We start from the raw sequence: 24593 nt of genomic DNA on the forward strand, positions 1-24593 counted from the left end.
GTGAATCCAACCATCATGTCCCAATGCCACCCAAGGAAAACTCGTCTAAGGTCATCTGCCATCGCGGTGTGCCGGAGGCGGTTCGGCAGCACACGGGTCTTGTGTGGCTCCTCGCTACAGAGCTGCAGGCAACCCCCTTGCAGAAGTAACCGGCTGCGGTAATCTACTATATGGTGGACATATTTCCCTAGAAGCAAGGTTATAGGGGAGAATCGCGCCGTAGCACGACAAAACAAAAAGGAGCATCCCGAGGAGAGATTTTTACAGGTTTCAAGCCTCTAAAATAGGTTCATAGCCATAGATTTAACTAGGAAACCTTTCTATGGGGTGACAACGTAAGCGATGCTTTATTTTACAGGTCTTAAAGTGATGAATTAAAGCAAAATGTTTTATCAAGGGGTGTGCCGATTTCAGGATTTTTCTGTTCGCCATGTGGATTGCCAGTGTGGTTTTAACTCCCTATTTACCAGGATACCCCAAAAAGACGCCAGATTTTCAGGGAGGCTTAAAATAAGCCCTAGTTCACTACATTTACTAAAAAAAAAAAAATTTAACTCAGACTCTGTTCAGGTCCCCCCCCCGCTCCTCTTCATAGCTGCGGCGCACGCTTCCCGCAGGGCTCGTACATCGCTTCCTGGTTACAGCGATTCATAAATCCCCGCTGCGATTGGTTCATTGACCGCTGCTCAGCCAATCAACAGCCATCACTTCCTGGTGGCAGGATTTATGAATTGGCCAATCAATGCCGTGGCTCACAGCCAATTCATAAATCCCGCCTCCACAACACGATGGCTGTTAATTGGCTGAGCAGCGGTCGATGAACCAATCACAGCCATCGCTTTCTGGAGGCGGGATTTATGAACCTGGTAACCAGGGAGTAGCGATGTACAAGCACCAAGGACTGCAGGAAGCGTGCGCCGGAGCTACGAAGAGGAGGGGGAGGGACCTGGACCGAGTCTGCTAGGCAAGTATAATAAGGGAATCTGAACGATAATCGTTGCGCAAATGCATGCCCCGACTGGATGACGTGAGCATTTGCTTCTGGTTCAGTTTCTGCATGTATAAAACTAAATGACAGATCAGCCTGCGTAAAACAGGCAGATGTTCCTTTATGAAAAAGACTGCCTGTTTACTGTGAATGGGGGTGGGTGGGCCGGAATGATTGCTAGCTCCCTCCATTCACTAGCGATGATCATTCCTGCGTAAAAGCCCAGAAACGTTTATCGCTGGGACGACCTGTCGGCCCTCAGCCTCAATTTTTGCCAAATATCACTCAGGGAGGGGAACTCCCCCGGGGAACTCCTCCCCCCCCCCCCCCCCCCCCCCAATGTAAGATCTTTGAAATATTTCAAAATTAATGCCACAAGAAAAATTTAATTCATGGCAACTTATTTTTTTTAAAGTGTTGCCAGGAAGCATGAAGTTCAGCCCTACATGTGACCACACCAATTACTGTAGACATTTGTTCTCAATGTTTTCCGATACATTTACTAATTGTGCGACCAAACTGAATGTGGACGATTTTTTTTATAGGCAATTTGGTTACAGTTGCCGGTTAACCGCAGGCACCTTGCTGTATACTACCTCTTAAAATGTAGAACTGTTGCATATGCATATGGATATTCATCTCATGTATCCATGTTGTACAGATCCAAAGTACCTACAGCCCTCTACTGGCCCATGTTGTACTTCTGTGCACCTCCGATGTTGTATAGAGGCACACTGTCCTCACCTCCACTCCACTCATGGAATTATGACGTACACCAACACATGCCATACCACCAATATTTGTATGGAGGCAACTAAACTTTGAGAAAGCCTGGCCAATGCAAACCATTCCAGAATAATGAATCCATCCTCTCATCTATATACATGTATGCATAGAATCTTTTATTGATGCAAGAATTGAAGCGCTACAGCATCCCAGTCTGGGATGTTGGCCATTACGACAAGGATTAAAATAGTTGACTCATTGTGAGCTTCCCATGTCCGATCCTCAGGATAGATAATCAATAGACGACCTGAAAAGGTCCACCACCTGAGACCCCCAACTACTCTATGGCCCTGTGCACCGAGCAGATTACTGGAGGCAGCAGGTAGCTCTATTTCTACTGCAGTGGCCCAGCTTGATATTGCAGGTCAAGTGTCAACTCATTTCAATGGGAACTTTGTAATACTAAAAACGGACCACTGCAGTGGAAACGGTGCCCATGGAATTCCTATGAATATCGGCTCAGTGCACCAGCCCAGAAAACAGCAGCAAAGTCCCAATCAACGTACCCCTACCTGGTCTCCTACTTATGACCTGTCCTGGAGAGTGCACAGTGCCTGCGAGAGCTCCGCATCCAACGCACCACTGAAGTCAAGGTGTAGACAGAATGACTACAATGCGCATGCCCGCTTCAGGTTGGGGCAGAGGGCTGCACAGCACAAGCGTGGTATTTCACCGCAGCTTGAACAGGCGTATGTCCGTAGTAAGGGGAGTGTGAAGAAAAGCAGGATGCTGCGACTCGGGACTCAGGCAGCCCGCCTCTGACTCAAGGGCCAATTTGCATACAGGACACCCTAAAATCCCATTTACACTGACAGATCGCTCAGTTTGAGTGACAGTTTTGAGCGATCATCTTTGCCTAGTCTATAGTAGCTAAGTAGCTACTAAAGAGCTATGCAGGCGGAGCGGGACACCGTCGCATGAGCAAACAGCTGTATTGTTCTCCGCAATTACAGCCGGCGTCCCAGTGTGAACTACCAGCGGGACATGAGCTGAGAGAATCTTATCAGTGCTGCAGACTGTGATAAAAGTCTGCACCGCTGAAAAGGTTAAATCGCTCAATTCAAGACAACTAGAATTGAGCGAGGAACGACTCATGCACGATGTCCGAGCATTTAGACCCAACGATTCTGGCTCAAAAGACGGCTCTAAGCGATAATCAGTGGGTCTAAATGGGCCTTAACAAGTGAGTTTTTATCGTAATTAAGAGGCTTCCATTTTAACAAGCATATGTCCCGGTTGTGTGACATGCGGCAGGGAGCGCTACGGTACCTGCTTATAAAACGATAATATTGATGACAGAATCCCTTTAATAAAGGTTTTCTATCCACATGCTGTGGGAAAAAAAAAAAAAAAAGACCCAGTCATATTATGACATTTACATGCGCTGTGTGTCAACCTGATGTTTAGTGTTTATAAAGGTTTTAGAAAACCATACCATCAGCTGCCAGAGGGAGAAGTAGACCGATTCAGTCTAGACCAAAAAGCACAGAGCGGCAAAAGATGGAAAAATATTTTTTATTTCTGCTAGAAATGCTGCAAATGAGAACAGTCATTTCTGGACTTTGGGTATGAAAGCGATTCACAGGATAACCCCTTCAAGTAGTCTATCAGCCATTTACGGAGGACACCCGACTGCACGCATTTCCAAATGCAGTCAGTCAATCCAACAAGACTGACTTGTACATCTCCCTAATGTATCAAACGTGTTTATCTATGACACGGAGAAGCTGCTGATGGCGTCTAATCAATCCTTTAAAGCCATCCGAGTGGAATACATAAGCTTGGAGATGGAGGAGCACGTTATATGAACTCTGCAGATTGCCGCTTTTGGGCATGCTTCATTATGCCGCCACGGATTTTACACCTTACTGTGGCGAGGGTGACAATTTACAGGTACAGGATGCTCCGGCGCTGAACGCACGCTCAATTAGATCTGGAAAAACAACAATTTCATAAGACAGCATTGATTACGCATGTGCGGAGCCGCTGCCTGTTTTACATTTCGCCTTCCACTTGCCAGCTTATTCCGTAACCTTGCTGGAGGAGATGGGAAATGTAAATAATGCGGAGAGGATAACATGAGAAAACTTGCCTGTCAGTAAGTAGAGAGCTTTGCTGTGCCTGACGGGATCCGCTCTCCTGGGTATACGGCAGATCAGCACAAAAGGGTTTGTTTTTTAAGTTAGAAAATGTCAGATCAGGACAAACTCAAAGCCGTGTGCCCATATACTGTATTAGCTCATGCAATGTAACCCATTGATTTTTATCAAGGGGACTCGTCGCTCGCTGCATCTCATCTAGAACACAAGTCAAATTTACTCTACTCAACGGCCTCAGAGGGCTAAAAAGTATCACCAAGGTTCCACTTTACAAAGCTGCAGGAAACTCATCATCATGCTGTATGGCACCCTACAGGCCCCCTTTATATATACGCATAAGCGCCCGACAGCCATGCTAGCGACAGTCGCTCGTAGCCTTCATACAGGGGTGTAACTATAGGGGATGCGGTTGCACCCCGGGCCCAGGAGCCTTAGGGGGCTCATTAGCCCTCTCTTCTCCATACAGGGAGCCCAGTACTATGAATAAAGCATTATAGTTGGGGGCCCTGTTACAGGTTTTGCATTGGGGCCCAGAAGCTTCAAGTTACGGCTGTGTTCGCACAGGAGCGATAGCCTATCAGAGAACGAGCGTGGGCGTCCAGAAGAGATCTCCAGCGCGCTCTGCCACCATTCACTGCACATAGGCATCACTCAGATTGAGCGAGAAGTCAGCCGGTAGGGATTCCGTTTCCGAAACAGAACTACTGAGAGACTTCACTCAATGCCCTCTTGGGGGCAGTGTCCACGGGCCGACAGATTGGATTGGCAGTGTATTTTCTGCGGGCTTTCTGCTGAATGAAGGCGGACTATGGAATGTTCACACACTGGAATCAGGAGCATTGTTTTAGGCAGGATTCCACCTCTAAAACCACAGAAGTCCACGGCTATTCTGCTGCAGATCTACATGTGGATTTAGCCCCACCCGTGAACTAAATCTTTCTGTGGGATTTTTGATGCCTTTCTGCGTGGATCCAGATGATCTAGTGACAGTCACGTCTTCCTGGAGATCTGTGTAGAAAATCACCTTGGAAATTCCACATGCAACTTTTTGCCTATTGACAGCGAAATCCACATGAAAAAGGTTTTGTTTGTTTTTTTTACATTAATTTGATGCAGAATCCACAGTGAAATCCATATCTGAAGTGTCTCACTTGTTTTAATGGAAATAGAAAATAAATGTTAACACCCCAGAGTAGGCGATAGCCTTCATGTCAGTTGTACTGCCTAAAGGCCCATTTACATGCAACAATTATCACTCAAAATTCGTTAAAACAATGGCATATGAGCGATAATCGCTGCATGTAAATGTTACCATTGTTCACTCTTCAGCTGAACGATGATTTTAAGGCGAGCATAAAATCCATTGTTCAGCCGGAGAGTAGATAACGCAGACCACAGGCTAAACAGGAGCAGCTGATTACACTGTATTCATGCCAACAGCCTATGGGAGAACAAAAGGAGCTGATTGCAGAACTCAGAACACCTGCTAAGTTCGGCAAGCAGCTCCTGGGGGCTCATTTATTTGCACGCAAATGAAGTTGATAAAGTGCTAATGGGCATTAGTGCCCATAAGTATGCAAATGATTGAAAGATTGTCTTTGCATGTAAATGAGCCTTAAGGTTTAGGCAGGTGTGGAAAAATACTGCAAAGTGAGAAATTTTCCTCAAAAACAGAAGTAGTCTGAGAGTTTATTCTGCAGCAGGACAACGACCCCAAACATACAGCCAATGTCATTAGGAACCATCTTCAGTGTGAAGAAGAACAAGGAGTCCTGGAAATGGTGGGATGACCCCCACAGGTGGTCGTTGTCATGTCTGTCTGGGATCACATGAAGAGACAGAAGGTTCTGAGCAAGCCGAAATCCCCAGAAGAGGTTTGCAACAACCTCCCCGCAGAGTTCCTTCAGGTATGTGCAAGTACCCAGAAGGGATGCCGTTTTGATGGGTGGTCACATCACATATTGATGCGATTTACATTTCTCTGTTCATTCACATAGAAGTTTGCGTTTTGTTAATTGACAAAAATAAAACTACTATTTCCAAAAGCATTCTTACTTTGCAGCATTTTCCCCCCACACCTGCCTAAAACTTTGCACAGCATTGTATGTAGCAACGTTTTGGCTGAAAAAGAAACCCTTCATCAGGCTTCAGAATTAATAAGTGATACATTTGGTAAACAACGCTGCTCAGCTAGATCTCACACAACACAAAACGCTACATTTTGTGAACTTCTATGGCTCCGTTTTCTAAAAATGCAGGGTCAGATTCAAAATGTGGTTCGCAACAAGTAAAAACAGGTACAGCAAGAGTCCTGCAGCTCGTCGCACCCACTGTGGGCGGCTCGAATTTAAATGAACCCTTTAACTCCAGAGAATTGAAATCACCGGTCACAAATTAGTTTTCTGGTTTACAGTACTCTCGAGAACACAGCATCGCCATGTTAGTCATCCCCCCCCAAACGGTCATCTTTAGCATTTCATCATTATTTTAATGTCAGAGCCTGTAATGGGATACACTTTATGGCCCGGCCTCCACTGACAGTGGTCAGAGATAAGACATGCACATTCTTGGAGAGGCTGCCAGATAAGAAACTCCACAGCCCAAGATTAGCTAGTTCATTGAGGTTTTCTCTAGTTCTGGTACAAAGTCTCAAATAACAATCAGCTGCAAACATTTCTATGGACACATGTAGCAAAAGGCTTCCACTATGTAAATGGTCTGCAAATCTGAGACAAGACAAGTTTAAGGGATTGTCCTTGACTTTTACCATCAATGACTTCAGGATAGGCCATCCATAGCTGATCGGCAGCGGTCCATCACTCAGTTAGCTGACTGCTGGGCCCACTTTCACCGTGTAAGCAGATATCGCGGTCTGTATTGCAGTGGACCGCTTTGGTACTGCAAGCACAGTTCCCGTTAAATTTAATAAGAGCTGTGCCTGTAGTACCAAACCAGGCCACTGCGTGGTTTACAGCGCTATCTGCTTCCAACACTGCCTGTTTCTTCTACTTAGCTGATAGGTGGGGAACCTGAGCAGTGGACCCCAGCGATCAATTAATGATGACCTATCCTGATGACCAGTAGTAGAGGTCCCAGGCAACCACTTCAATGGAAAACTGACCAACCAGCTGTTTGACCCACAAAAGCCAATTTAGAGATCGCAGCACTCAACCAAGAACTGTGGCACCTTCAAAACTACTGGTCAATGGATGGGTGGGTGACAGAAGTTGTGAATTCTTTTTATCAAGCATTGCGCATGGACAGCATATCATACACGCTGCACATGCAGTTGCAAAACTATACGGTCAGCCACACCGACACAATAGATCCTCTTTAAGGGTGCGTTTACATATCACCCATTTGCTGCGGATTTTGTTGTAGATCTGCACCATAGTCTATGGCAATACCTGCAACAAGTCAGTGACGTGTGAACGCACCCCAAGGGGTCTGCCCACATAGGGGGGGATTTGCTGTATTTTTTGTGTGTAGAATCCCCATCTGCAAGTGAGGAAGTGACTTCCACACTACAAATCCTTGTGAGGGTTAAGACAGCAGAAATGCAGTCCTAAGCTCTTGCTCACGACCTGAAGGTTGCAGGTTCAATCCCTGCATGGTTCAGGTAGCCGGCTCAAGGTTGACTCAGTCTTCCATCCTTCCAGGGGTCGGTAAAATGAGCATCCAAGCTTGGGGTTGACATACTACAGATTTACATTCCACGCTGCATGTCCATTTCCGCAGCTGATTTTTGCCGCAGTGTGAGAGCGAGACAGTCTTAATCCCTTTGCTGGTACTAGAAGTGCTGTGGATTTACCATGCGGAGTGCACAGAGCCATAGGGCAAAGTTAAACGGGGCAGCTTTGTCGCTCAAGTCTCTGCAACGAAAAGTCTATTCCTTACATGTAAATAGTTGTTTTCACACCAAAAATATGCATTTCTGCAAGCTACATTCAGAGGAATATGACAATTGCAGACATTTCTGCAAAAAAATCTGCAGTGTCTGAATTCAGCCACACGGGGCATCACCTCTGCAGATCTGTGTGCAAGAAATCCGCAAGCTTCACAGCAGCAAATGATTGACAAACGTCATCCAAAATCAGTGGTTTAGATCAAGTTTTAGAATCCCTTTCAAGCTTAATATTTTTAAAGTATTTTAATAGTGTTAAGCTGATTTTCTTCTCAATGGCATGAAGTGCATCTTCACTTATATCTTAGGATAGAGGGGGGGGGGGGGGGAATTATATTATATATCAGTGACAGAAGCTGACCCATTCAAAGCAAATCTCTTCTGACTTCTACAGTTGCCTAAAGGCCGGTCTCCCACGATCGGATTTGAATTGCAGATTCCACCAGCATATGATCTGCGATAATAAGCTGATCAGTCAGATGCATCGATTTATGCAGTGCCAAAAGAGTGTCGAAATTGCGTAATCTGCGAGCGGAAAACAGATATAGGGAAGGGGGACTTGTTATTTGTATAGCACCAACCTATTCCGCGGTGCTTTCAGGTAATTTATTACCCCCCAGTATTACCGACCTTAAAAGGATGAGTCAACCTTGAGCCGGCTACCTCAACCAAGCGGGGATTGAACTCACAACCTTCAGGTCGTGAGTGAGAGCTTAGGACTGAACGTATCCTTAAAGTACCATGTCTTGTTGCGCCTTGCTCAGGGCTGAGGAGCTAGATTATACAATGCTGGGGATGGCTTACTATACGGTGTAATGCCTCCTACACTTTGCACAGACCAAGCGGGGTTCCCTTCATCTCCACAGTGCCCGTCGCAGCCGCTGCAGGAGATCGCGATGTTCGCCACAGTTTGCAATAGGGGTGGCCCTGCTGCCACCAGCCCCATTGGGAACAAGGTGAAACCCCTGGATGTGACAGCTTCCCATCGCTGCGGGGCTGAAGGAATCCCCTACTGGAGCCATCACGGCCGCGCCAGGGGATCACGATCAATGGTGCTGAAGCTGCTGCCGTCGACCCAATTGAAAAACAGTGGGCGATATCGCAGAAGGAATGGACATAATGCGATTTTTTTCCCCCACGCAGCTTTGCAGAAGTGAAAACAATCACAGATGAGAATAGAACACAAACAATGTAATTTATTGTTTCATAATCATGCGTTTTCACTCACTCTTGCATAGCGAGAAGAAAAAAAAAAAGAGAGGAAAAAAAAATCTCCAGATTTTCTCGCCAGTGTGTAATTCGCTCGCTCAAGCGATAGTTTGGTGTCCAAGGACCGTTCTACAGAACGGCTGTCCGCTGAATAATTGCTCAACAGAGGAAATGTTCCCCGCTACTACCCCCTGCTCCGCCACGCCTCCCCCCGCCCCCGAATCTTTTCACCCGAGTACGGAAGTACTCGAAAATCGCGGTGCTCGATCGAGTAATTACTCGAAACGAGTATATTCGCTCATCTCTAGTGGTGAGCAATAATTCACTCACTAGTTGTTTGGTCTTGCCTAAAAAAGTAGTCACTAGTTGATCTGCAGTTGTCTGGTGAACATTAGTCATATATGAACAACTTGCACAAAGATTCTCTCCCCTCCAAATCGGAACACCACAGAGTCATTTGAATACTAACTCACTACAGCGGCCATTACGAACAACTATTCGGCTGATGGTCGTCCCGTGTCAAACCAACCTAAACGATATCAATAACCTTCATGAAGTTTAACCTCTATATCTAAAGTAACCATTTGTGTTAAAAAGATGCGGTACCTATAAAGCGGCGGCTAGAATCAGGAAGGTGACGGACTGGGGCAGATCGGATCCCTCACACTAGCAGGGTCTATTCCCAGAACCAAAATGGGCCTCCCAACTCCACCCAAGAGCCAACGCCATCTGTAGGCCTCCTAACGTCAGGCGATATTTATTTATTTCCATCCAGTAACTGTCGCTGCCGTAGAGACCTGTTTACGTGTTACACCACAAGATTCAAAGAAACCTCTCTGCTCAACCAGACGTCTCTTCCTCCACGTGGGAGGCAGAAGCCTGAGCGAACGCTTCAGTCACAACTTCTGAAAAGTAAAAGCGCAAAAGATTCACTGGCTGTAACAGAACAGCTGCTCCAGCAACGCTTCAGTAAGCAGATATAGCAGAGCCGAATTTGTCATTTCCCTATGCTGGGGCTCAACAGCCATTCCCATCCAGCTGGTGGGAACAAATTACATCGGCCATAAATGTACTGCATAAAAATGGTCATCAACTGCAAGGATGTAAAAGCCTAAAAGCTTCCATACAAGGCAATAAAAAAAAAAAGCAAAAAACAAAAACAAGTTGGATCCACGTGAATTTTGCGCAGTGGTCACAAACTTTGTCCTTTAGGCAGTCATTACATGGCCTGTAGAAAGTTGCGGCGTAGATTCTCGGGTGCTTCTCATAGCACAGACACCCCCGTACGTGTGTTGTAGAATATGCGAGGCACCACAAAAAAAAAAAAAAAGTAGCTTCAGATTTTTGGTCTAGGTGCGAAAAAAGTTAGTTCTTTGGAAATAATGTATTATTCTAAAGCCCGAGTTCTACGTGTCGCACAGGACCTGCACGTTTCTCACCCGTGTAAGGGACACGAACTTACAGAAATTCTGAAACTTTTACCGCAACTTGTAGGCACCACTGTGTTGCTGTGAACCACCAGCCCAAGGCCGGGCTCACACGAGCGGGTCGGATTCTGGCTGGCCACCCTGTGTACGGTTTTCCTCTATTGTAGATGACCGCTGCGGCTCGCCGTCGGTCATGCGCAGTACAGGGGGGGGGGGGGGGTTTCTACTTCCGGGGGTTGATATTTCGCCGTGGTATCGCTAAGGGATGAAGCGGGTACCTGCAGCCCACACGCAATGGACGGCCTCCATTAACTTCGATGGAGGCCGTGGCAAAATAGAGCATGCTGCGATTTTTACTCTGGCGGAATATTTCTGCAACATTGCCAAGGAATTTTGCCGATATGCGGCAATTTTCACACCAAAATCTACGTGTCTAATGTATATATTCCGATGTGGCATTGAAGATGGAAGAGTTCTATGGCAAAATCTGCATTGATGTGGAATTTAGTGCAGTTTCCCCCCAACAAATGGAGGTCCCCAAGGACACAGTCCCGCTGGCCGTAAATACCCCACATCTAAAAAAGTGGATTCCCCACCGATAACACGCAGGATAAATTGACATGCTATCATTTTAAAGTGAGCGCCGCATGCAAATTCTACTGCGGAAACTTTCCGTATCATGTGGATAAAACTCTATAGAAGTCTCTCCCCACCGCTTGTACCAAATCGTTCAGGCTCTTGCATCCAATGACAATCATACCCCAACTGAATGAGAATTCATTCAGTTTCTGCACGCATAACACTGAACAATGGATCGGCTCGGGTAAACAGGCAGTTCATTTATGAATGACTGCCTGTTTACTGGGAATCCAGGCAGGCGGGTGGGCCGGAACAGTTTACAGAAGCAGGGACTACCTCTACAAAGACGCAACACAGCGGAAAACTAATTTAAAAACATGCAATTACATGTACAAATCTGTACAACTCGTTAACACCACTGCGAATCTGCACCAAATACCGCATGCAGTGGGAAATCGATTCTTCCTGCACATGAGCAGAAACCAATTGCGGGAGAGGGAGAGATTTCAAAATGCAGCATGCTCCATTTTTGCGCAAACGGCTTCCATTGAAGTCAATGGAGTACAGATGGAGAAAGAAATGCAGATGCGTGTGGGCGCCAGGGCAGGTGGCCCAAATCTGGCCATCGGCAGAAAAGCAACAGGGTTCTGCAACCAAAAACATCCTATGTGAAGCCATCTGTACCATATTAGTTCTGGGAAGGGGGCGCACGGACCAAGATCCTACAAAAGCCGTCCAGAAAACATTCAAGTTTACAGTTATACCACCGACGACCGAATTTAGCGCATGAACCATAAAGCAGAGAACCCGGTGGAGCAAACCTCCAGCAAGCATCAGAAACCCTTACAGCAGGAAAAGCCCCTTTAGGAATCAGTCCGGGCCATGAAGGGTCTAGGAGCAGCCCGTGTGTCACAGATAATGATACTCTGTATATTTAGTTACAAACGTGTAGATTTGTTACTGTCATGTGGGAACCAGATTTAGGAGCATCTGCTGCAAGGATTCTTTCCCTTCCCTACAAAGCACAGCAATAAAGTTCCATGTAACCCGGTGAAGACGGGCATTCTGCAATTGGTGTGCGCCATTCCTCGGAAAATGCCACACGCCATCAATGAAAGTGACAGTTTGTAGCCAAAGCTTCAATAGAAAACCCAACGTAGATCTAATGTGTTCCTATAATAAGTATAGTCCAGCTCACCAATAACTGTCTCTGGCCGCACGGAAATAGAGGGCTTCCCCAAGTATCTTGCCGAATACATAGTAGAATCAAGTGTTCTAGATTAAAATAAACCCCAAGCTGTTATTGAACTGCTGCATACAGGCCAAACACACGGGGCGAGCGCTAATGCATTCTGGACGGCACAGGATCCTTAGGGTCGTTTACCACAAGATAGATTGGAATGAGCGAGCAACCAGCGGTGACCAGGGCTGTGGAGCCGGTAAGAAGCCTCCGACTCAAAATCTTCCCAGACTCCGACTCCTTCATATATGACAGATGTTTAAGGGTTAAACGTACGGTATCAGAATAGTAACATCAGGCTTTTCAGCACCATGATAAAATAAATTAAAAAAAATAAAGATATTTAGATTTTTTATTAAAGATCTCTTTATTGAATACATCAAGAGGAGCATATTTACGCAAAATTTTGCAAGTTTTCTACACCGGAAGACTGGTGCAAAGCCATCATAACTGTCCCCCAATGCATTTAGTAGGAGCAAAAAAAGGTTTTCAACAGAAACATAGTAAACATTTGGGCAGTCTATGAATTTGTTCTAAGAAACATTATTGCCCTTTACTTAGACTGGGCTCACAGGAGCGGGTCGGATTCCGCATGTGTGATGCCCGCGGCAGATTACGGACGGTGACCTTGCATAAGGCACTCTGCGGTATTGCATATGACCAGTCATGCGCAGTACAGGTTTTTCTATATGTTTGTATTTCCCGCGCCAGTGTTTAGCACATATTAATTGCATATGGGCTGCGGGTCACATGGGTACTGTTGTATCTTGTCTCCACCAGGAGTATGGGTGCCGGCCTGAGGTAAAGGGAACGCCCAAGGTTCTCATTGGCAGCCGGATACACACCCTCACCGATCTGCCCATAGCTCGGTGGACGCTTCTGATTAACAGCTGCAGGCCGGCTCCGACAGTTCACCCCCGCCATTTACCCACCGATGATAGCCGCAGGCCGGCTCCCACTGTTCACCCCTAGCTGTTTCCCCCCGCTGGGATAGCCGCAAGCCAGCTCCCGCTGTTCACCCCCGCTGAGAGGTAGCTGCCGATTCCAATTCACCGCCGGAGCTCCTGAATGGCAAAGTAGGACGCCTGTAGCTGGTGTCATGTTGCCATGAAAACCCGGCGACTACACAACAGGAGGGAGCTCCCTCCCTCTGTGAAGCCTTTGCACATCTCCACCGAGCTGCTGCTGATCTCAGAAGCTCGCTAAAGGTGTGGCAGTCAATCAGAAGATTCCACCAAGATGTGGATAGATCGGTGAGGTTGTGTATCCGGCTGCCAATGAGAACCATGGGGCGTTCCCTTTACCTCAGGCCATCTCCACCCATAAACCTGGTGGAGACAAGATACAACAGTACCAGTCACATGTCTCCACTGACATCAATGGAGGCCGTCAACATTAAACTTGAGCATGTTGCGATCTTTCTTCTGCTCACGGAATATGCAATTGGTATCCACCAGTATTAAGAAAAAAAATGATATATATATGTACATGCCTTTCAATGCCAATGTTTTGCCGTGGAAAGTCCGCACGGATTGCAAATGCGATTCTGCATATAAAATCAGTTTTCGTGAGACCCCAACCTAGTCTAATGGAGAGGAGAGGACACAACTAATCTAGTGTTGTTACATCCTAGTTATCAACGTCTTCGCTAAATAATAGATGAATGGAACATTTATATGACATTTCAAAAGGTTCCTAAATTACTACAAAAGGAAATATGTAACAGATTCCGTAATATATATATATCAGTCGGTACATTTCTAATTTCCACCGACTCCACAGCCCAGGAGGGACGTAATTGTTTATCATTCGCTTGGCAGGCAACTGAACAGTAATTGGATAGTTTTGATCATTCATTCGGATGTAACCGCGCCACTAATCAACCCCTCTGCCGCTGCACGTGAACAATGATTTTTAGGCCCGTATGATAGATCCGATCAGTGATAATCCAGCTATTTATTGCCGACTGTTCGTGGCGCACGCTTACACCCAACCTCATCATGCAAACCACTCGATCTAGAGACTATTCGCACTAATATCGTCCCGTGTAAAAGGGCCCTCAGTCGCAGCCACGGACCCTGCATGCTCCGATACACATTAGCGCTGTCCGTCTTATTTGTTGGACTTTATGCAGCATTTTATTTTACTCTTAGTCGTCAAACTTTACTATAATGTCCCAAACTCAGATGGTGATAACCGAACACGACGGGGGAGGGAGGGGGGGGGGGCAGGACAGATTACCGGCACGTGAGGGGCCCGTCTGCGGAGCGCTGTATCTACATGGCGATTTAAGGTGGTGCAAAAGTAAATCGGTTTCTTCAACCATGAAGCCACCAGAATGACACTAAAGAGACGGAACTCCTCGCTGACCAGTTACAAAACAGATTGCAAACTGAAGTTAAACAGACATTTAACCCTTTCCAATCCAATTTGTATCCTGGTTTTCCTAGGGGGCTTACTCTTTCTCTGCTGTTATACAACGGCGCTACATGCTGGCTAAAGCCAGTACTGCATGAGGTGACACGTTGGACAGGCTCTGACAGCAGAGAGGCTGGCAATATACAGTAAGAGAACCCCGACGGACGTCTTCCAACATCGGAGCTGTACAGCCTTAAATCATAATGTCTTCAGAGGTCAGGCAGTGGATTGGAAAGGGTTAACCACTTAACGACTGCCCATAAGCCTTTTTACAGCGGCAGTTAAGGGGTCTTATACTGATGCATGCAGCTTATTACGGCGCTGCATAAGAAGCCTGCATGGGTCTCCTATGCCAGGGGGAGTGAGTGTTTGGGTGTCAAACAACAGCCTGGCACTTGCTCAAACAGCAGGGACCGGAGAACCCAATGATACTCGCTGTTTAACCTTTTAAATGCTGTGGCCAATGCAACCATGGCATGCAAATGGCTGACAGAGGAAAAGGTCACCCATTGCACCCCTCAGTGTGATTTGGGGTCCTGATAGGTTGCTATGGCACTCAGAAGCTTAAATATGGCCTCCAAGCCAGCCAACTATGGTAGCCTATTAGGCTCAGCAGCACTCTATGACCCACAGAAAAAAGTTAGTACATTTACCATGGAGAAGAATAAATTTAAATATCTAGAATTTTGCCATACAGAAAGAGAAAAAAAAAGGGAACCGGAAACAAACTAAGAGTCGTATGGATCAACAAATGCCTCTAGGAAAACGAAAAGTGGAACAAGTGATCAAAATGTTATATGTTCTAAAATAGGACAGATGAAGACAAAACACAAGCTCTCATAGATCGCCATGGATGGAGGGGAAAAAAAACAAACACAACTTGTCTGACAAAGAACAAGCCCTCATATAGTTATAAAATGAGAAGGATTACAAAGTTAAAAAGGGGGGGGGGGGGGGAGAATGAAAGATGAGTTGGTCATCAAAGTACAAACAGGTTTCAGCACTAAAGGGTTAAAAAGAAAACCCGCGTCAGTTCCACTTCTGTTTTAAAAAGGACTCAAAATGCAGATGTGAATTCACACTTACAGTAAGGGACCTTTACATGGGACGACCCTTGGGGCATCTGACAGCGGTCCCACGGCTTGCTTTACACAAGAGTGATAGTGGATCTATGAGCGGGGACGAGATCTTACACCCGCATCACTTCACAGTAAACAGGTCCTTAGTTACAAGGACTCCTGTTCACACGGGCCGATAGCCGATGGCTTTTAGTCCTGAAAAAGCCAAGCAGCTTTGATAGGTAAGCAGTTTCTCGCTCAGTGCCCGTCAGCGGCCACGTGTACACAGGACGGGCACCACCTGAATTTGCCGTTTCCAGCGATAATTCAGGCAGTAGTCTTAAGGTACCCAAGGTCTTACGGGGGAAGGATGTCCACACCTGTGTTAAAAGGGATGACATTTTCCAGTTCCATTATGGGACCTGGATGGGGGGAATCCCCTGGCCAAATGGTTTCGTTGTATGACGGAACTGAATGTTGCCTAAGGTTCCAAATGGCTGAACGGAAACCAAACAGACCCCATTATAATAAATGGGGTTCGCTCAGCGCTATTCAGTTCCATCATAAAACTGATCCATTCGGCCCGAGGGATTCCCCCAGGAAAACAGAATCCCCTAGAACAGAGTCCGTCATGCAGGACTTCGAAAGCATCTGTGGAGCTCCCCGCTTACATCATCTTCCAGCATTTAACAAGTGGTGGTGACGCCTCTTCATTAAATGTGGCCCCATGGTTACCTTGCAATGCTAGGGTCCTAGGTTCAAATCTCATCAAGGGCAACATCAATTTTGGAAAAAAAAAAAAAAAAAAAGACAACTCCACACAGCTGTCATACAGATGTTGTCCATAGTCAGACATGAACCTAGAACCCCAGGTGTGGTGGCTCAGCTGTTAGCACTGCTGCCTTGCCGTTCACATCTGACCACGGGGGATGGTTGGATTGGATTTTGGTGTTCTCCCCTTATTCTTCTCGCTCGATTTGTCCGGCAATGGGAGAACAAGTGCAGTTGGCAGCATTGCTGGAGTTGTAGGTTCAAGTCTGACGGCTGGATGGAGTTTTCGAAGCTGATGTTGCCTTTGATGAGATTGAGCCCAGGATCCCGGCATTGCAAGGCAACATTCATTGAAGAGGCGCCGCGCAGAAGACCGACAGAACTGGAAATGAAAAACGGATAATTTCCCCATCTACCTGCCATTGGGTAAAAGGCAATAAATTACAAAAAAAAAGGGGGGAAAAAGGGGGGGGGGGGGGAGGTTCTATTTGTATAACATTTCGGAAACAAGATCCGCTTTTAAAAAAAAGCGGAATGGAGACGTAAAACACAGAAACTGATAGAAACTTTAGACTTTCCGCTGCGATACATTTCTACGGACATGAAAAACGGAAAAAACATTTTCATTCCGTTTTGCCGCTCCCAAACCGCTATCGTTAAATCAGCTTTAGGGTCCGTTCCCCTCTCAAGCGTCGGCGCACGGTCCGAACCTCCGTCACCGATTTCCACTAAAAAACCGTGCGAAATACTGCGCTATTTTGGTCATGCCTGAAAATCGAATGGACTACATTATAGCCAATAGGGGTCCGCTGGGTCAGGGGGCGCCATTTATCTGCTCCCCAAAAGTATCAGGAAAAAAAATGGGGTTCCCCAAGCCTGCTGTGAAGGCGCCCCCACTTCTGCACCTCCTCCCTCGGTCACCTTGCCACACTCTGACAGTTTGTGACACTTTTTGCAACATTTACACAAAAGTGTCAGAAACTTCTTCGCACCGGGCGACAGATCCGCGCGACATCTGACAGCACTTCTATCGTGACAGTGGATGCATCAGCCTCAGTGCCTCCAGCACTACTACTCACATCATCGAACAGGGTCCCGACGTTGGCGGTCACCAGCAGGATCCCGGTGCCCGGCGCAGCCGCCTTCCCCGCCATACTCTTCCCGGATCGGCTGCTAGCGCGGCGAGCGGCAGGACGGACGGACGGCTCCACTGGACGGGCTCCGTGCACGGCTCACGGACGGCTCCCGGACATCCCCGGCCCCTCCAGCGCCTCTAGATGCCCCAGCTGCCTGCCGCCGATGGAGCCATGACGAGCCTGGAGGAGAACTTCCCGCTGCCGGCTGGACGATCCTCCCTGCAAGTTCTCGTGTCTCCGGCGGGGAGAGCGCGGCTCTGGAGGCGGGAGACTCCGACTGCTTCACCGCTCGGCGCCGCTCCTCTATAGCAGAGCTGCCGGGACTGAGCAGGGGGCGGGGATAGGGGTGGAGCCTAGTGACGTTTCCTACATGGCGAAGTCCTGCCCTCTTAAAGGAGCAGTGCCGCCAGGTCTTGTGCTAGGTGCTAAGAGGAGGGGAAGATGTCTGCTGCCTCCTCGGACTCCCGGCAGGTCGTGTTCTCAGGGCATCTTATAGAGGGAACACCTAAGGAAACCCTGAAGACGTGACCTGTTGGGGGCCCTGAGGACTGGACATAGGAGATACTGAACTAGGGGGTGGAAAAGTACCTCCACAGCTCCATCTGTTGTAGGGAAGCCACCTTCCAGTGGGTGGTGCTGTGGAGGGGCTTTTCCTTAGGGCTCACGGGCGGGCGTATGCTAGTGGTTCACAGCTTTGTAAAAAAATTAAAAAGCACCCGGTTGTCATTTTGCTGCAAGACTCGGCATGCAGATACATCTCAGGCAAATATGTAAATGATGAGAGTTGTGGTGATTAGATGAACGGTCTTGTCACCTGAGGCCCTATAAGTGGTTCCCCCCTTGGCCTATAAGAGGCTCTCGGAGGCTCCTTGTGTGTAGTGACCTCTTCTTTCGCTTGTGTGGAGCTTGTTGACCACTAGACGCCTCTACGACGCAGAGAAGAGATTTCACCCCGTTACCAGAGTCTGAGAGGGGCGCATTATTGGGATGTGAGAAGCTGGATGGACGTATCGATGAATTGTCCTCCACCGGCCGTTCTGTCCAGACTGCTAGGTGTTGGAACCAGTGGATGTGTGAGGGCATACAAGGGAACGGGGCTCAGGACGCCCCCTACAGATCACCAGTAGAGAGGAGCTTCTGACCAGACTGTTAGGAGGTGTTGGGACTAGTGGATGTGTGAGGGCATACAAGGGAACGGGGCTCAGGACGCCCCCTACAGACCACCAGTAGAGAGGAGCGTCTGACCAGACTGTTAGGAGGTGTTGGGAGCAGTGGATGTGTAAGAGCACACAAGGTGACCGGGCTCAGGACCCCCCCGATAGACCACCAGCAGAGAGGAGCGTCTGACCAGACTGTTAGGGGGTGTTGGGACCAGTGGATGTGTGAGGGCACACAAGGTGACTGGGCTCAGGACCCCCCTACAGACCACCAGTAGAGAGGATCATCGGACCAGACTATTAAGAGGTGTGGGGACCAGTGGATATGTGAGGGTACACAAGGTGAATGGGCTCAGGATGCCCTCTGCAGACCACCAGTAGAGAGGAGTGTCTGACCAGACTGTTAGGGGGTGCTGGGACCAGTGGATGGGGGCATACAAGGTGGCCGGGCTCAGGACCCCCAAAACACCACCATAGAGAGGAGCGTCTGACCAGACTGTTAGGAGGTGTTGGGACCAGTGGATGGGGGCACACAAGGTGACTGGGCTCAGGACCCCCCGACAGACCACCACTAAAGAGGAACGTCTGACCAGACTTTTAGGAGGTGTTGGTACCCGTGGATGGGGCACACAAGATGACCGGGCTTAGGACCTCCGACAGACCACCAGTAGAGAGGAGCGTCTGACCAGACTGTTAGGAGGTGCTGGGACCAGTGGTTGGAGGCTTACAAGGAGACCGGGCTCAGGACCCCCTACAGACCACCATAGAGAGGAGCGTCTGACCAGACTGTTAGGAGGTGTTGGGACCAGTGGGTGTGTGAGGGCACACAAGGTGACCAGGCTGACAAGCACTAGCGGCTGCAAATGTTTCATCATCCACCATCTAGAGATAGGTGGCGCCATCATCTGTCCAAACCATTTCCAGGCACTTGGCGGAAGGACATCTGGTCTTACATGTATGGCCTTTGACGCCCACCATTGCTTCCGTTTGTAGTTGTGTCATAAACAACTAAACTGGACGCTACGGAGTGGAACCAGATTGTCTTTAGCAATGAATCCAGGTTTAGTTTGGGCGCTGACGACGGCCGTGTTCGTGTCTAGAGACCTCGAGGTGAGCGCCTTAATCCTGCCTTTGCTGTGGAGCGGCACACTGCCCCCTGCTGCTGTGGTGGTCTGGGGTGGGATGTCATCACATACAACAGTCAGTCCCCCCTAGTAGTGGTGCCAGGGACAATGACAGCTCAGCGATATGTTCAGGACATCCTGCAGCCACATGTGTTCCTCTCATGGCGGCTTCCATCATGATAATGCTCGGCCGCACTCACAAGGGGGTCACAGGAGCCCCCACAATATTGTCACACTTCTGTAGCCGCCCAGTCGCCAGATATATCACCAATAGAGCATTATGGGATCATCTTAACCAGCCTTTGAGTTTGCACGATCTAGAGACCCAGTTCCAGCAAATGTGGCTGATATGCTGCAGGATACCATACAGAACCTGTATGCCCGTATTCACATTTCCGCATCAAGCAGTGATATATTACGAGCCACTTATCGTTTGAAGGAGCGAGTGATGTCACCGGTAGCTCGTTGGCTCTCATGAAGCCTGCTTAGACAGACAGATATATAGTTGGCTCATCGTTGGCAGAATCATGCCATCCAAAAGCACCTTAACACATCAAACATGGGAGTGAGCTCTAATATGCAGCATATTTACACGACCGAAATACGAATATGACTTACATGTTGCAGGAGATGTATCATGCGTGTATCATGCGCACTCGCTGCGGTTTTGTTTCACAGCCCCCATAGACTTGCATGCTATATTATCCAGTAATACGAACCAAAATAGGTCAAGAAAAACCCATTTCTGAACACAGGCTCCCTCACACCAGTGTATTCAGCCTGCATATTACACATATAATACACAGTATGTGACGTGCATTTACTGCCTATTTTATACGCCAGACGATAATAATGGCGGCTAATACACGCCAAAATAGAACACGCTGCATTTGTTTTCACGGACACATAACATATCTGCATGAAAAACACTGGTCTGAATGTAAATCAATGGGCTTATACCACCGCGCGTTATATACGTAATACGTAAGCTAAATACGCTCATGGGAGCAGCCCTTATACATGTGAGGGTAAAAAAGTTTCAAATTCCACGGTTTTGGCGCATATCCGCACTCAGAACCTCCCTAAGGAGAACGATACTCTTCCTGATCTGCGTCAAGGAATGACATGTCACGTCTTGACAAGGAAACACTGGTTTCTGCAGGTCGGAATTCCGCATGCTGATTCTGCCCATCGATAGGGCAAAATACACGTGCAGATACACGTCAAAAACCGTGTCAGAAAGATGTAGATTTTGACGCGGTTTGTGAAGACAAAATTCCTCAGTGCATTCCGCCATCTGAACATATCGGCTTCACACTGGGAGAAAATAGCGCAAGATTTGTGTGTTGTGATACGCATAAATCTCGCACGAATATGAAGTCCATTCTTTGGAATGGGGTCATACAGCTGAGCGATGTGTTCGCGCATCGGGATGCAGTAAACAGATCGCGGTACATCCTATCTCTGGGCATCGCATCTTCCATGGGGCCGGGGGTAGCAGCGCACCGTGTACTAGGTGTATGCGGTGCGATGCGAGGTTTCCCCATTGAAAACAATGGGAGAAACTCCGCGATCTCTATGGGATTTCAGCGGTTTCGTTTTCACCACCTCTTTTTAAGGTCGGGCGCTCTGAGGCCTCCTTCAAACGTCCGTTTGTGTTTTTACGTTCGCCCATACGCCCAGTATATACGCTTGGATGACTTTTTGACACAATCGAGTCTCGATCTTAGTTAGTGTATTTCAAGACAATTACATGGGGCGCCGCTGTGTGTACGTAAAAAAAATACGCAGAACGATCAGCAGAAATGTTCGGAATGGCATTAAAATGCCTAATTAGGGCGATCTGTCTTTTCCCAGCATTGTCCGCAGGGTAACTCCCTCCCCCTCCCTTTTTTACAGCTACCATAGAAGTCTATTGGATCTGACTGCGTATAAGGTCAAAAGATAGGGCAAGACCTATCTTATCACACGCCGTATATAAAACATACGGACAAAAATGGTCACAGAAAAAAAATCGTTCGTCTGAATGAAGCCATTAAAATCCAGCGCTTTGCGTGGTCGTGTTTTAGGTGCGCTTTTTTACATGCCGAAATACGCAGCATGTACCACTTTGGTGCATATTACGCACCGCAGTCCGAGAAACAAGTCGCTCATGTGTACTAACTCCATGCATGTTCCGTCCACATCACAATCGGACAGAACTTGGGCAGGAATATCACCTGTGTAAATACGCCCTTGTTTGAATGACTTACAGGAAAGGTACTCTCCAGTAGGTGGTGCTGTAGAGCTACTTTCCCATCTCCTATTTGCATATTTTTTCCCCAAGGGGCATTGCATGGCCTATATGAGGGTCCTTCCACACAGGCAAAATATTTCCACTGGGACGCAGCAGAATGTGATGCTTCGGAATTCTGCATGAAAATCTGCAGGACTAACTGTGGATTTTGATGCGAAATTGCAGGCTGATTTAACCCGTGATCACACCTATGTGAAAGCACAGAAGCCATCATTGCCAGGACGGCTGTCAGGTTATGATGCGCTTGATAGTCGTCCCGTGTAAAAGGACCCTTAGAAAAATTGCTGCATGTTCTCTTTCAAGAATCGCCCATTATTTTTTATTCCCTTGAATGGGTGCGTGCAGATGAATTATTTTTTTTTTGCTTGGATGGAAAGTCCAATTATAAAAAAAAAATTAAAAATCACAACATGTCCTATTATTATCCAATTCTCGAACAAAAATAGCCCACATACGTGTGAGGGGTCTTGTACATCAGACAGCGCACGAATGGACATACTGCAATTTTACAAAAATTTACGAGTCACAAAAGCCCCTGTGCCTACACCCATACGGATGAATGGGTGCTATTTCTGTCTGCTTTTTGGACCGATTTTTTGTTTTAGTCCAATCGGTCCGAAAATCAGACAGAAATAATCTCTGTATGGAAATAGCCTGAGAAGCCCCATCTGTCAGCCCTGTCACAGGGTAAGATGCAGGGGCTGGTCCATTGTGAAATTTAAAGAGGACTTGTCATTGAGTAAACACAGTCCGACATCACCCAATGACAGTAAGTGGCAGCGACTACCCACTTCACCCATTGACTGCGCCGAAAGCCAGACGGGGAAACAGAGACGAGCCTGGGAGAAAGGAAAAATGTGTGAATAGAGTCAGTGTGGCCGCAGCTGTGGACTCCTATTTAATGCCGTAGTCGCACGGATTGCAAGAATTGTGTGCGTTGTGACACTCACAAATCTCACATGGAAATCGAGTTTCTCTGACCAATATCACGCTTGTCCTTGTGAATACAGCCTAAGGGCTTATTCACCCGAGCATATATCGGCCTATATACGCTACCATCTGATGCACGGGCTCGGCGTATATGCTGACTCTCTGCAAGGGGAGGAGGTGGGATGGGGCAGGAGCTAGTGAGCTGAGGTCCTGTCCTTCTCTGTACCTTGCCACTGTTTGCAATGGGAGGGGGCAGGACTGGGTGGAGCTTAGCTCCCCCCCTGTCCTGCCCCAGCCCATTGCAAACAGCGGCAAGGGGCAGAGAGGAGAAGAGAAGGGGGAAGGACTTTAGCAGTCACTGGCTCCCATAGGAGTAAGGATGAGCGAGTATACTCGCTAAGGCACTACTCGACCGATTAATGTGCCTTAGACGAGTATCTCCCTGCTCGTCCATAAAGATTCGGGGACCGCTGCGGCTGACAGGTGAGTCGCGGTGGGGAGCAGGGGAGAGCGGGCGGGAGAGAGGGAGAGAGAGATCTCCCCTCCGTTCCTCCCCGCTCTCCCCCGCAGCTCCCCGCTCCGTGGCGGCCCCCGAATCTTTAAGGACGAGCAGGGAGATACTCGTCTAAGGCACATTACTCGGACGAGTAGTGCCTTAGCGAGTATACTCGCTCATCCTTACATAGGAGTCTATGGTAGCGGCCATAGTCCGGCCAGGAAGATAGTTTCAGGACTATCTTTCCTGCCCAGCGTAAAAGCGCCAGGCCGGGCGCTTTTACGCCGGGGGAATATGTCTGTGTGATCTGATGCATTGAAATCCAATGCATAAGATGGTAGCGTATATACACTCGTGTGAATAAACCCTAAGGGCTCTTTCACACAGGCCTCGTTTTCATGCAGAACAGGCGCGTGAAAAAACTACCAAGCTTAATTAGCGGTGAAATTGCCTGTTCACACGATTGTGAGCTCTGTGGTTAGTGTCATCTATCTCCTATAGGAGTCTATGGAAACCCCTGCGCATCATGCATCAAATATAGGTCAGGTCTAGTGATGAGCGAGCATACTCGCTAAGGGCAATTGCTCGAGCGAGCATTGCCCTTAGCAAGTACCTGCCCGCTCGAGAGAAAAGGTCCGGGTGCCGGCAGCAGGCAGGGAGCTGTGGGGGAGAGCGGGGAGGAACGGAGGGGAGATCTCTCTCTCCCTCTCTTCCCCTGCTCCCCCTGCTCACTGCCGCAACTCACCGCTCCCCCGCGCCGCCACCCGAACCTTTTCTCTCGAGCGGGCAGGTACTCGCTAAGGGCAATGCTCGAGCAATTGCCCTTACTGAGTATACTCGCTCATCTCTAGTCAGGTCCTATCTTTTCATGCAGCACGGACGTTAGATGCCTCCATTGTAGCCACTCATGTCCTATCTTTGTAATCTGCAAGTTTTTTGTGCATCTAAAATTTCTTCATCTGAACGTTTCCATAG

At 47.9% G+C, this 24593-nt stretch overlaps 1 protein-coding gene across 4 annotated transcripts in view; it reads right to left on the bottom strand.

The window, feature by feature from the left end:
- Positions 1–17940, bottom strand: part of INPP5A (inositol polyphosphate-5-phosphatase A) — a 401166-nt gene extending 383226 nt beyond the window's left edge. For all 4 annotated transcript variants that reach the window (XM_066601181.1, XM_066601184.1, XM_066601183.1 and 1 more), the window contains exon 1: positions 17559–17940. In XM_066601181.1, the coding sequence (XP_066457278.1) occupies positions 17559–17633 (75 nt within the window). In that variant the 5' untranslated portion in view covers positions 17634–17940. The remainder of the gene's footprint in view (positions 1–17558) is intronic.
- Positions 17941–24593: the final 6653 nt, after the last annotated feature.

Source organism: Eleutherodactylus coqui, chromosome 4 (assembly GCF_035609145.1).
Source record: "Eleutherodactylus coqui strain aEleCoq1 chromosome 4, aEleCoq1.hap1, whole genome shotgun sequence".
NCBI classification, from domain to species: domain Eukaryota; kingdom Metazoa; phylum Chordata; class Amphibia; order Anura; family Eleutherodactylidae; genus Eleutherodactylus; species Eleutherodactylus coqui.